Consider the following 14,616-nt stretch of genomic DNA (forward strand, 5'->3'; position numbering starts at 1 on the left):
TGGGTAGTACATTTGTCTCATCTTCCTCTTTGTGGCATCATATGTTCTTGTGGCATTATTCATAATACTTTATCTTTGTAAATTACTAAGCAATCATAGTTTTATAAACACAGCAAGGCACTTACTCTCTGTGCGCATGCATAATCATTGTGAATGGATGCATTTATGGTGCAATATCTTGTTGAAAACTATCAGTTTTCAAAGTCACAAAGCCATTTGGAGCCACAAGGACAAAATTTAGGCAAATGAATGAATGAATGAATGAATGAATGAATGAATGAATGAATGAATGAATGAATGCTTTATTTAGACAACACATTGTCTGGGATGTTACTAATCCATGTATTACCCCATCATTTCCATACTGGCTCAACTGCCATGCTAGCAACTCTCGTGGACACAAGTGCCACAGTTCCCTCTAGATGTTTTTGTAGGGAGCTTTGTGGATAAGATCGCTTTCCTCTTCACACCTGTGTCAATATTGCTCCAAATTGCAAGACACCTGCACATTTACTCTAAACTTGATTTTAATGTAATAAGTGCTGTAACAAGTGCTGTATCAGCACATGATTTAATAGAGCCATGGAGCAGCTATTTCATGCCAGGAATTAATGAATTTTGGGGTTTTACATGACAAAACCACAATTTGATTATGAAGCATGCTGTAGTGAGGGACTCCCGATTAATTTTGACTACCAGGGGATATTTATTGTGCCCCCAATGCACGGGACACAGGCGTTCTTGCACTTCGCCTCCATCGAAATATGACCACCGCGGCAGAGATTTCATCCTGCGATCTCGTGCTTAGCAGAGCAACACCATAGCCGCTTAGCCACCACGGCAAGTATTTTTTGAGCCAGGAACAAGTGTACAAAGTTCAGATGCTTGTCAAAGGAATAAAGGACGCACCCTGTATGTTACTACTGAATGGCCGTAGCGATTGGCTGGTGCACTGGTAGTGGTTGGCTTCACTGTGTGCCACTTTCGCGAGAGGAAGTCGTACCTGCAATGACACATCAGGCCATAAGCAACTTTTCTCCAACCGACCAAGTGCTCAAGGTGCAACCTGCAAATCATGCATGGTATTTAGTCTAACAACAGGCAGACAATAATGATTGATGGGGTTTTCCACCACATGGATGCATGTGGAATATGGAACTTACTACAGTGGAGGACATCTGGTTAATTTTGACCCCATTGTCTTTTTCCAACATTCACCTAAATCTAAGCACATGAGTGTTTTTGGATAGCTTTCGATATTCCTATAAGCAAGTTCTGGGCTTGTCAGTATGGGTAAGTGCACGGTTTTGCAAACATTCATTGTATTAACACTTTAATGACAAGACATATAAATACCCAGAAAATATGTTTTTCTTTCTATCTAAATATGCAAAACACATGAAGAATAAGCATAATCAACAAAAAGAAAAAAAAAACATTTTGCAGAAATTTTTGCAGCAATAAGGGGGAAAACCGGAGGCAGGAAACTGGAAGTGGGCTTCACCCGAAGCCACCTAAGGCTTCATTTTCAATTTGTATCGACAGCTCTCATCATATGTGAACCATAGGTGGACATTTCATTTGCTTTTACATCACACGTGTGACACCACTGCAGCTGGATATGCTGAATTGGCCTGTCTCCTCTGACTTTGCTTTCAAAAGACCAGTGAGTCCCGTGCCACACTTCTTTCTTTTTCCTCGTCCAGTGTTCCCGCTCCAAACCAACAAATAACGCTAGCTTCCTGTCATTCAGTGTCGGCTGAAGACATTTAGCTAGTTCGTACTCAATACTAGAATTGTACAGTATTTCTTTTCAGCAATAGGGGTAAAACCCCCGGCAGGAAACCATGCCCATGCATGCACAGTTTAAACTTAACCTCGGCAAGAAAAAAATTCCTTTTTGGTATGGAAAAATAGGAAAAATGAACAAGCACTCTTCCCGATCAGCTGGCCAAGTGACAATGGCGATGATGATGATGATGCATGGATTTTTTGGTGCAAGGGCCAGATATGGCCAAAGAGCACCAAGCCAAAGATAATAAATGAAGTGCTGATGGTAGAACATAGCAAATGTCAGGGTTGTGAATTGGGATGTGAATGGTACATGTAACTTAGCTGTTGAGAGGCCTAAAATTAGTCGCTGTAAAGTGCGTAAAATGTACAGGTATTAAAATAATGACAATGACTAGTGGTGTATGCTGTGAACATAAAAGTTCTGTTATCAAGGGATTGTATATTGAACGAGTGAGTAACAGTAGCAGTCGTACCTCACAAGGGCTGGGAGGCATGTGCTTACAAAAATGCTATCGCAACAGCAGCCTCTAGTGAGACGATGTGCTACATATACCTTGGTCCGATAACTTGCAATGTGCCAACATCTCACAAAAACTTTAAAACTAACTTGTCAAATAGCGGTTCAATGCCAAAAACATTGCGGGGTGGAGGGAAATGTGTTGTCTGTATGCCGAGGAAAAGTACTTTTGTTCTTGAGCTTCTATATTTCCCTACAATCTAAAAAGACATGAATGATCGTAAGCATCTCACCACATTTATCGCAGGCAGGCGGATCATCAGTGGTTAATAGGTAGGAGTGAGTTCCATAAGTACGACCTATCCCAAGACGATGGAAAATTACCTCAGTCTGTCGTGTCTTTGTTAGTGATGGCCAGTTCCCTACGTTTAGCTTGGTAACGTAAAGTTTATTAAGCATTTCAGTGTCCTACATATGTTGCCAACGGCCCCTCAGTTTCTTGCGTATGAAGGGCCTTAAATCTACAACAGGTACAGCTAAGGAAGAATTACTTGGTTTTGTAGTCACTGTTGTAGCTATGCAGCTGACAAGCATATTATCCTCAATGCCTCTATGCAGGTACCCAGCACAATATATGTTGATGAGATGCGTACAAAGCGCAGAGGATTTAATAAAGTTCAGTAAAGACAGGCATTTTGTTCTTTTATAAATAAATTAAGGCTTTGATGACGCTCAATGAATCTAAATATTGGCATGTGTACTTGTGATTCCTTTTTCTAGTTTTGTTTCCGTGATGTGCCGCACTGCCGACAAGAGTGCATAGGCCTCCGCCCTAAAGATGCTCGTTTCCGGGTATAGCAGCCCGATTCTGAGAAGGATGGGTTGACTGCATCATAAGAAACACCAGCATGCGACTTTGAAGCATCTGTGTAGAATTCTGGGAACGAGTACTTTGAGTGAAATTCTAGGAAGTGCATTTTTATGTGTACTTCTGGGGGCATTCTTCGTAACTTCTTCAAAAGATGTGTCGCAATCTATCAGCTGCCACAGCCACGGTGGTAATGGCTTGGCAGGTGCCATCAGCAGGTTTTCAAAAAGTGGGACAGCCATTACTTTGCTGAGGCTCCTCACACGCATCGAGAAAGGCTCTCTCACCATTGGACGATTGTGGAAAAGTGTGGCAGAAGTCGTATTGTTTACGGTTTCCTTACAAGGAAGTTCAGGGTTAGAGTGTACGTTCAGGAAATACATGAAAGTGGACGACTTCTGCAGATCGAGTGACCACTGGACTCTACATAGAGATCTTGTACCGGGCTAGTTCTGAAAGCGCCTGCGGCCAGGCTTATTCCTATATGATGAACAGGGTCAAGCGTTTTTAGGGCACTCAGTGTAGCCAGATTGATACACCACAGCACCATAGGCTAGACGCAATCGTACAAGACTCTTGTAGAGATTCAATAAGCATCTTCTGTCACTGCCCCATTTGGTGTGGGAGAGAATTTTCAGTATGTTCATTGTTTTCAGGCACTTGGCCTTGAGGTATCTGATGTAGGGGATGAAACTTAGTTGTGCATCGAGTATGACATTTAGGAATTTATGTTCTTTGTTCATAGCAATGTGCTGTACTTGCAGTTCGATAGTGGGGTGCAGCCCTCTCTTTCTTGAAAAAATGACACAGGACCTTTTATGTGGGTTGATCTTAAACCCATTTTCAAGTGCCCATTTGGATACTTTTATTAGCCCAAGCTGGACTTGCCTCTCGCAGACTGCAAGGCTACCAGATTTAAAAGCTATCTGTACATCATCTACATAAACAGAATAGAAAATGTCTGTAGGTAGTGAATAACAGAGCGTGTTCATTTTCACAATAAAAAGCATGCAGCTGAGGAAGCCTCCCTGGGGTACTCCGGTTTCCTGTGTAAATGAATGAGAGAGTGCGTTGCCTATTTTTACGCCAAAACTACGTTTCGTGAGGTAACACTCAATAACATTCAGCATGTTCCCCCTGATACCTATTCGTGACAGGTCTTGGAGGATTCCGCAGCACCACGTGGTGTCGTAGGCCTTTTCTATGTCAAGAACAATGGATAAGAACTGCTTATGGACAAAAGCATCAAGAATATTGGCCTCAACATGCACGAGGTAGTCAGTTATTGACTGGCCTTCTCTGAATCCGCATTGGTATGGATTGAGCATTTTACTTGATTCAAGGTAATGTAGAACTGAGGTTGAACAGCAGGAACAAAACAAGGACACAAGGAAACAAATACTACAGACAAGCGCTGACTGCCAACTGGAAGTTTATTTGAAATTCTCCAGCCATTTTATACCTTTTTCAGCATAGGCATGCGTACAACAGTCACAAAAACATCTGCAAATCAGCAACATCATAACCTTTCATCCAAAAAAGCTATTTCTTTTCCCAACAAGGCAAGAGAGGGAGCACTTACACGTTTATCTCCTTCCTTTCTAATGTAATAAGCCTCTATTATTTCCCTTTCACACCATTATTTTCTTTAACCTTTTCCTTTCCCTATAAATAAACTTCCAGTTGGCAGCCAGCGCTTGTCTGTGGTATTTGTTTCCTTGTGTCCTTGTTTTGTTCGTGCTGTTCAACCTCAGTTCTAAATATGAACCAACTGGCCCTCATCAAGATCTTACCAAGGTAATGAGAAGGCGACGATTAGACATTTTTTCAAACAACTTGCCGAGGCAACTTGTTAGCACTATCGGACGATAGCGCGTTACTTAGGTGGGATCCTTGCCTGTTTTAACACAGAAATGACAATGGCTTCTTTCCATGAGGATGGAAGATGCCCAGCTTCCCAGAGAGTATTAAAGAGTATGAGTAGTGTGATCTGTGTGTCTTTGTGAAGGTGTTTAATCATCTCATACTTAACTCTGTCGGGACCCAGAGCAGAATTCTGACATGCGTTTAAGGAAGCTTTCAGTTCAGCAATGCAGAAAGGCTGGTTAAAAGGTTCGTTTGAGTACGGATGAGTGGCTTCCGTTCCTCCATTTCTTTGTATTTCAGGAAAGACAAGGAATAGTGTCTAGAACTAGAGATGCACTCAAAGTGCTCCCCAAGAACCTCGGCTTGGTCCTTCAGACTGTTTCCTTGTTCGTTTAGCAAGGGCAACGGATGGATTTGCTGCCCCTTCAGTCTTCTCAGCCCGTCCCATACTTTCACTTCCTGTGTGTACGAATTAATACCGGAAAGAAACCTCTCCCCGCTTGCCCTCTTTGCTTGCCTTTGCGTGATGATGATGATGATGTGTGGTGTTTTATGGCACAAGGGCCAGGTTTGGCCAAAGAGCGCTATGACAAGTGGTAATGTTAACGATGTATTACGGATGACGTGCACAATGAATTCCTCATGGTAGATGTGACATGGCTGTAAAAGGGCCTAAAACCTGTCGCTGTAAGTGGCGTAGAATATATAGGTGCTAAAATAATGACCCTGACTAGGTAGTGATGTGGGCTATGGCAATGGGCTTTCATTAAAAACATGATGCAACAAAACATAACAGTGACACCAGAGTTCCAAGAGAGCCCTTGAATGCAGGCCTGTTAGTCATGTGCTAAAAGTTGCCTGGCCAAATGATTTTCAGGGTGTCGGTTTCAACTAAGAAATCTAAAACTATTTGCAGATTAAAAAACAGTTCATTGCTAAGAAAAAATGCAGGGTGAAGAGGTATATTTTCGCGATATGCAGAAGGGAAATACTTTTTCCTCTCTGTTTCTATTGTAGGGCACTGAATAAGAACATGGAGGACTGTGAGACTATTGCCACACTTGATATTAAGTTGGAGGATAGACCCCCGTCAAGAGATAAGAGTGAGTACCATATGTGTGGCCTATCCTTAATTGGCAAAGAATCCTTGTACCGTGCCGTTTTCCCACTTATCCAGTTCCCAGTTTTGGTTTTATTATGTAAAGCTTATTCATAGCTTGTGTATCCTGCTCGCCTTGCCAATGATTCCTCAAGTTAAGGCATAAGAAAGGCTTTAGGTCTGTGGCAGGGATGGGAATATTTCCATCTGTGTCACTAAAAGTTGCTGACATAGCACTTTCATCAGCAGCTTCATTCCATTTTATACCTTTGTGATCAGGTACCCAGCATATGACAATCACTTGATTGTACATATATAGGGAGCACAACAGACTGTACAGCTCACTAAAAACTGAGTTCTTATATTTTCTTGGACTAAGTAGGGCTCTGACTACACTTAATGAATCTGTAAACACAATAGCACTAGTAAGGTTTGTGAGCCTTATGTTTTGAATAGCCGATAGTATAGCATAGGCTTCCGCTGTAAAGATACTTGTGTGTGGATTTAGTGCCCCGGATACTGAAAATGAAAGTCCCAGAGCTGTGTAGGAAGCTCCATTAGAGGACTTGGAAGCGTCTGTATAGTATTCTGTACAGGAGTACTTCTCCTGAAGTTCACGAAAATGGAATTGTATATGTGCTTCTGGCGCCCGCTTAAATATTTCAATGAAAGATGTCGCATTGAATGGTCTGCCATTCCCACGGTGCGGGCAGGCGAGTGGGTGCCATTAGGACATTCTCTGGGACTAAAACACCTGTTTCTTCTGCCAGTGCCATCAAACAAAGGTTCAACGGAGCCCTAATAGCTGGGCGGTTACAAAATAGCCTGGCAGTAGACACGTCACGGATAGATGAGTGACATGGATGCTGCACGTCTGATTTAACCTTGAGAGCACAGGAAAAACTTAAATATGTCCTTTGGAGATGTAATGACCATTCATTACACTCCACATACAGGCTTTCTACGGGACTTAAAAGCGCCTGTAGCCAGGCGTATACCCAAGTGGTGAATGAGATCTAGCATCTTCAAAGCACTAGGCGCAGCAGAGCTATATACCATAGCTCCATAGTTGAGGCGGGACAGTATAAGGCTTTTGTAGAGGCTCAAAAGGCACCTCCTGTCACTTCCCCAAGATGTGCGGGACAAGATTTTCAGCAACTTCATTGCCTTCAGACATCTCGCTCTCAGATACCTAAGGTGAGGGACAAATGTTAGTTTTGAGTCTAAGATGATTCCTAAAAATTTATGTTTGTGGCTGACAGATAGCCGCTGTCCATTAAGATAGATAGCAGGGTCAGGTAATATACCTCTCTTTTTGGAGAATAGAACGCATGTGCTTTTTTGGGGGTTTAACTTAAATCCATTCTCGTCAGCCCACTTAGACATTTTATTTAGGCCAAGCTGTACATGTCACTCAGAAATATTGCATGATTTAAATCCTATCTGTACGTCATCCACATACACCGAATAAAACATTGTTCGTGGTATGACCCTACATAGGGAATTCATTTTTACGATGAATATGGTGCAGCTCGGCACACCACCTTGTAGCGCACCTGTTTCCTGTGTAAATTGACGAGATAACACATTACCAACCCTGACACGGAACGTACGATTAGAGAGGTAGCTTTGAATCACGTTCAAGAGATTGCCTCTTACACCCATACCAGCCAGATCACGAAGAATTCCAAAACGCCAAGTTGTGTTGTATGCCTTCTCCATATCTAAAAATACCGCTCATAGAAACTGCTTGTGCATGAAGCTTGCCTTCGCGTCCTCCTTCCCCGAGATTTAAACTGTTTGAATGCACTAAGTTTTTCCGCATTAGGATATCGACGAAGAATGCCCCATGCTTTGTTTTGTTTCTTTCACGCCTGCCTGCAGTTGTCGTTCCACCAGGGGACTCGTTTATTGCATGGGTTCCCATTTGTCTGTGGGATGCATTTTTCTGCTGCATCTATTATAAGAATGATAAAATACACTACTGCGTCGTCTATGCTAAATTCACTGATAAAATCTTTTGATATATAAGTTGATTCTTTAAATTGATCTCGGTCGGCAGATGATGGTTTCCATTGAGGAACATTTGGAGGACATTCGTACTGCTGTATCAGGTTTAGGGTTACAAAGAAGTGATCCCTTCCAAAGAGATTTTTTTATTACACTCCATTCTAAATACGGAAAGATGCCTGCAGAGCCAATTGCTAAATCTATTGAAGAGTATGAATTATGTTGGACACTGTAATACATGGGCTCTCTTTTATTGAAGAGGCACACACCAGAGGATACAAGAAAGTTTTCCATTAGTTGGCCTCTCATGTCACATCGTGAGTCTCCCCACACCATGTGGTGAGGATTAAAATATCCCACAAGTATGTAAGGCTCGAGAAGCTGATCAATGAGGTTATAAAAGTCTGTTATTTCGGGATGATGGTTCGGGAATATATAAATGGCACATACAGTGACCAATTTCTTAAAAAGGATGGCCTGAACTGAAACTGCCTCAAGGGGCGTCTGAAGAGCAACGTGTCAGCAAGCTACAGACTTGTCGGCTACTATGGCTACACCGCTGGAGGCATTAGCCTTGTCGCTATCTTTTCGAAGATGGTGTAATTACGAAGAAAATTAGTGTTTGTAGGTTTCAGATGAGTCTCTTGAACACACAGCAACTTTGGATTGTGTTTGTATAGCAGTTCTGTAATGTCATCGAGGTTACGAAGAAGTCCTCCGGCATTCTATTGTAGTATTTGTGTATCCGTTATGATAAATGTGTTTTGTGCTGTGTGTTTAAGAGAGGAAGCTTAGCCCATGGGCCCTTTCCAGACGTCGTGACACAAGGTTTGCCTTTTGTGGAGCGATCGCGAGAGTCTCGCCGCTACTTAGGCGCTGGCGGCACCATCTGGCTGGTTGTTGTGTCCATCGCCTCTTGTGAGGCAATAGACACATACTCTTGAGCACTGCGTTTGATGTGAAGGCCTCGACACATCAGACGATACCTTTGAGGCCACTGGCCTGGAGGTCAGGTCAATGGGCCCTTCTGCTAGGGTGGCAGAATAATGCTGGCTGTAGCCGCATGGGGGGGGGGCGGATGGCGTCACCGCCGGCTGAGTGCGTGTGGGCCGGACAGCCACCAGAAGCCATTGTATCGCTGCCCCCTGATGCATCACATCGGCAAAGGTATTCTTGGGCAGATAGGATAGCTGCCTGCGTGCCTCCTTGAAAGTTATGTTTTCCTTTATTTTAACTGTTGCTATTTCCTTTTCTTTTTTCCATGATGGGCACGACCGTGAGTATGCAGCATACCCCCCATCACATTTTACACAGTGGAGAGAGTTTTCACAAGATTCAGAGGTGTGTTCATGGGCACTGCATTTTGCACAAGTTTGGTGGCCTCGGCAGCTCTGTGAACTGCAGCCAAAACACTGGCATTTGAAAACATCTGAGGAGATTTGGCACATATGGCCTAACACGGAGCTTGATGTAGTTGGCCTCGATAGACTCGGGAAGAAGACTTGAACCAAATATAAGTATCAGGTGCTTGGTCTGGATTTCCTCGCGGTCACACCTCATTTTAATTCTTTTAATGCTGATGACGTTCTGCGCACTGAAGCCCTCCAGGAGTTCAGCTTCAGTTAGCTCCAACAGATCATCATCTGAGACAATGCCACAGGTGGTATTCATAGTACAGTGTGGGGTTACCGTTACTTGGGCATCCCCATACGACACTAGATTGGGCAGCTTTTCATACTGTTTTTGGTCACGGAGCTCCAAAAGGAGGTCCCCGCTTGCCACTGTTGTGATCGGCCGTTTGCCCTGCGGCACCCCTCGGTCACGGCTCGCACGATTATGGTGAAAGGGCCGACGGCCTCGTCAGGATGGTTCTCAACGCGGATGAGTTATGGCCAGCGCGGGAGTGCCTCGTTCATGAAAGGTTTCAGCGATTAGCAGTGATATGGCTGTCACCTATCAGCAGCACAAACTGGCGTGTCCAAGCCAGAGATGCGCTCAGTATGACCCGCTCAGTATGACCCGCTCAGTATGACCTTCTCAGTGTACGATCAGCATCAGCGAAAAGCGCGACCTACCTCCGGATTGGTGGGACCTGATGTCATCGACCCCCTGGCACCAGATTGGAGGAAGTGACTAAACAAAGATCACACACGGCTTAAAAGGAGCTATGGACGACGGGAGTGATGGGCGACTACCACTTTATCAACTTTTCTGTACTTCTTTGCATTTCTCTGTTTTACTTTGCATTTTCTTGTACTTATGTAAATATATACGTGTTTGTACAACGTCCTGAATATTGGACCCAGCCTCACATTCACCTCACTCCTCCATGAGAAAAGTGGATCCCACGTGTTCGGTGCCTGAGTCGTGACACCATCCTCAATGCTTTATAACCTGTACCAAAAACTTTTGTAAGACTTTGAAACAAGGAATGGTGAAATTGTTCACACTGGTTTGTCTGCTTTTTCAGAATGAATGACATAGAAACGGGAGAAAGATTCTTTCTGGCAACCAAAAAAATGGAAGACTTCATCAGAGCGCCCTCTTTTCTGAGGGCGATCAGGGAGTGGGGGGAAGGAACTAGCCATAGATGAATGTAGTTTTCGGCAGTAACGCCAGCCACCCACCATGGAGCCCTACACGGAGGCACTGCACGGCCTGTAAAAACAGGTCTTTCAAATGCCAGCTGTGCGTTACCACTATAAACAAATAGGAAATAACCTTGGTTGGCTATTCACACAAGGTTAACCCTTGTTGCCTGGAAAAATTGGAAGTAAGGGGAAGCCAAGAGAAGACAGGAAAGATGAAAAGTGAGAGAAAGACGAAGGTTGCAGGGAAAAAGAGGCGGGATAACGCAACTACCAAATTCCCCCGGGGTGCTGTCTACATGAAGCCGAGGCCAAAGGGGTGTGTTGCCTCCACCGAGGGGCCTTAAAGGTCCTAACACTCAGCATTGGCTCAACCCCAAAGATCCCCTTTTCCCAGGACACAGCTAAGCCACGCACAGTTAAACACGGGAGGATCCAACCCTCATGTGCTCGAGTACGTGGTGTCGCAACACACCAAACACCTGCTGACGCAGACACCCCTGCAGGGCAGCTGGCCAAGTGGCGTCCCAAGACACACAAGACACACCTCCACGTTTCACAGGCTTTTAAAGTATTACGATTACAAATTCTGGACTTCATTCAACTGTGACATGAATAACAATTTGTTGCAGTGTTTGTGCAACATAAGTTAGGTTCATGCCTTCACTGCTTTGATTCTGGACAAATCGTTACAAGTATGATTGCCAGTGTCATAGCATACTCTGCATGCTAATCCACACATGTCAAGTCAGCAATGTGGGCTGGCTTGAAGCATCAGTCATTTTCCTTATGAAAGTAAAAAAAGAGGTACTGTGTAATGAAGGGTTATCATGGCTTTCTTCATCTAATGTGAGGGTCCTTCGAAGTTAAAGGTAGCTCAGCACTGTATGGACACTGGAGGCCTCATATGCTTGTGTATTAACAGCATTGCATCAGTTATGGTTACTTGGCTCCATGGCCATCTAAATATTAAAACACGTAAAATTATTTGTGCAGCTAAAATTCAAGATCAATGTATTGAATTTTATGATTTAGCTAAAGTTCAGATCTGCACATACGAATTTCTTAAAGCAAACCTTTCTGGTACATGGAAATTGTGCCAAAAACAAGTTTTTAGTGCCTAGCCATTCGACCTCAACTTCATAGCTGCACTTTGTAAGACCCATAAACAAGTCAAGAAAGCGTCCCCCAATTAATGAGTGGTATGCTTAGGCCATAAAGTATTTGAGCAAGAGAAGTCAGAGCCAACTGTTGAACAATGGGACTTCTTATTCATGATGGCAATAGCAACTTTCCTTGGCCTATAAAAGGTTAGTAAAAAAATATGCAGCAATGAGCAGCTAAGGTACCTACACAGCCTGAACTGACAGCAGGTGACAGCAGCTAATCGCAAGAAAATTTTTATTCCTACTTTCTCTAAGACCTTTTCTTGCTTCTGGGTGACATGTGATTACACAAATAAAAGCATGCTAACTTGCTGGTGCTCAAGGCACTGCCTATGCGATTACTCCAAAAGTATGTTGCACTAAGCCACTAGGCTTCCTTCAAGTATGACCACGCCTCACCTAGTATCTCACAGCTTCATTTGAAGCTGTCATATACTAGGCAACAACAGCTACAATAAAGAAAAATTTTTTATTTTTTTTAAGTATTGCTTCTGGGTGACATGCAGTCACACAAAGTCTGTAACCCTCTCCCAAAGTCAAGATTTCCTGGTAACATTGTATCACAAAGAACACTGAACAAGTAGAAAAGTGCACATGGCCTACTTGGCAATCTGCTGGTCCAGTTCTGTGAGGCTTTCACCGCCAAGGACCCACATGGCATCACCTAAGACAAGCGCCTGGTGCATAGCCCGGCCACGCACCCAACCAGTAGCAGACTGAGCTTCATACAGTGGAGCACCCTCAGCAATGCTGCAGTCTTCACCTGTGCAAAGGAAGAATTTGTTTCCCACTAAGTACCCACATGCACCAAATGTGTAAGGCAAGCATTGCAGACTGTACACCAGGCATTTCATTGCAAATGCAAAAAGTGCTGCTAACAAGGTCTTCCACTGTAAACAACTTCACTAAGGATGAAAAAAACTGCCAATTTGTCAAAAGATGTGTTGTTTCTCTAACTCAATAATTTTGACTGCCACCACCAACTAGCAGCATGTCAACTAAGATGGTTCTGTACAAATGGTCACAAATATGGCTGCCAGTGTCACAGTGACACTGGCAAAGCCTTCACAGAGGAGAACTTGTATACTCTAAACAATCAAGAAAGTAGTTTCCACACTTTCATATTACTAATTTGCATTTAAAAAATATGTCCCATTTATTACCTTCTTTAGGAAGTGCACTTATTATGAAAGATTGGATTTAATTAATAAATACCATATGACAGGTTGATATAAAGAGGCTCAACAGTAGTAAGTGTTAGTTCAATTCCTTAATAGCAGCACAAAACATCAACACATTGTCCTCTCAGCAGTAGTAGGCATAATAGGAAAAGTTGGAACAGCACTCAAGGGCCACTGAGACAGCACATTCGAGACCAACACAAAAATATGGCAGAACATCAATAAGAGCCTTGATGCCTTGAATAACTTATATGAATCAAGCTTGAACGGATGGTTTCTGTAAAACAGTAACTAATGACAATGCACAACTTAGGTGATAATTATATGTAATTTCAATAATTAAATTCATACTGGTATCATGAAAACAGATATCTACATATACAAAAACACAACAGAGGTTGGCCCATACAATTGAGTAGAATAAAAGTTGATAACTCAGAAAGTCCAGTGAATCACTGACAGATGTTCTAGTGAAGTAGGATCTGAACTGTACAAGCAATGACAACACCACAGTCAGTAGATGCTTGCCAGTCAAGAAGTTTAACTGGAAACCAGTGGGGTCTACAAAAACAAGCTGCAGCAGTTGAAAAGCAGACAGGTAGTAGCCCTAACCTCATTGGAGCCTAAACATGGGGCCTTTTTTTAAGTGTAGGGCCTCTAGTAAAGCAGCATGGATTGGTCAAGCAAGCCAGGAAGTAGCAATGTTGGTAGAGAGATACTGCACACATGAAAAGAAGATGCAGAAGAGAGGAGGGCCAAGAACAGAAACATTTAAGACAGGACAGATACACAATGACATTTTTACAAACCAGGCACAATTACTCACCTTTAAAAAACGGGTCACAGATGCAACGCTTCTCCTCCTTGTCACAGGAACCATTGTTACAATCTTGGGGACACACTTGGGTGCCACAGTCACTTCCTGTCCAGCCTTGCAAGCACTGGCACACACCATCCACACAATCACCATGGGAGGAACAGTTGTGCGAGCACCCATTGACGCTGCACAAGAAAAATGCACCATACAGACACACACCATAGTCAGAAATAAGCCTTATCGATGTCCCGAACAGTATCATGTGTGTCAGTTTGCAGTTTTCGCAGTTGTAGCTGTATACCATACCTGATGCTAACCAATCTCTTTTCTTGAGACAGGACATAAATGCTAGGCTTGCACTATAAGCGCAGTTACTTGCTTGCACCATGAACAGTCTTCTGTGCTACATCATCTTTTTACAACAAACCAGTGAAGATAGGCTTCCAAAAGAGCAATCTACCAGTCTAGCCCACTCTAGCATTTGCTTCCAGTGTTCCTTTCAGAATATGCTACTATCCATACATTAACACAATTACTTGTCAATCACTCTGGACTCTAAATATTAGTACTACTAGTCAATAGTAAAGCTGGAAGGAAGTGTCAGTGAATTAAAATACACTGAAGCAACAAAAAGCCAATAAAGAGATTTATAAAGCAAGGACATCATTCACATGCCAAAGAGTTCACAAGCCATGTTATGGCAACATATTGATTGATAGGGCTCATGTCAGGACAATGAAGGACAATACCATGGGCAATGAAGGATGCCA

General features: G+C 43.1%; 1 protein-coding gene across 2 annotated transcripts in view; it reads right to left on the minus strand.

Moving 5' to 3' along the window:
• The window catches only part of dsd (attractin-like protein dsd), a 180,799-nt gene that overhangs the window by 104,443 nt on the left and 61,740 nt on the right, over positions 1-14,616 (minus strand). For both annotated transcript variants that reach the window (XM_072286089.1, XM_050193007.2), the window contains exons 4-6: positions 13,856-14,031; positions 12,452-12,611; positions 910-1,003 (exon numbers count right to left, since the gene is read on the minus strand). In XM_072286089.1, the coding sequence (XP_072142190.1) occupies positions 910-1,003; positions 12,452-12,611; positions 13,856-14,031 (430 nt within the window). The remainder of the gene's footprint in view (positions 1-909; positions 1,004-12,451; positions 12,612-13,855; positions 14,032-14,616) is intronic.

This window comes from Dermacentor andersoni, chromosome 1, assembly GCF_023375885.2.
Source record: "Dermacentor andersoni chromosome 1, qqDerAnde1_hic_scaffold, whole genome shotgun sequence".
NCBI lineage: Eukaryota > Metazoa > Arthropoda > Arachnida > Ixodida > Ixodidae > Dermacentor > Dermacentor andersoni.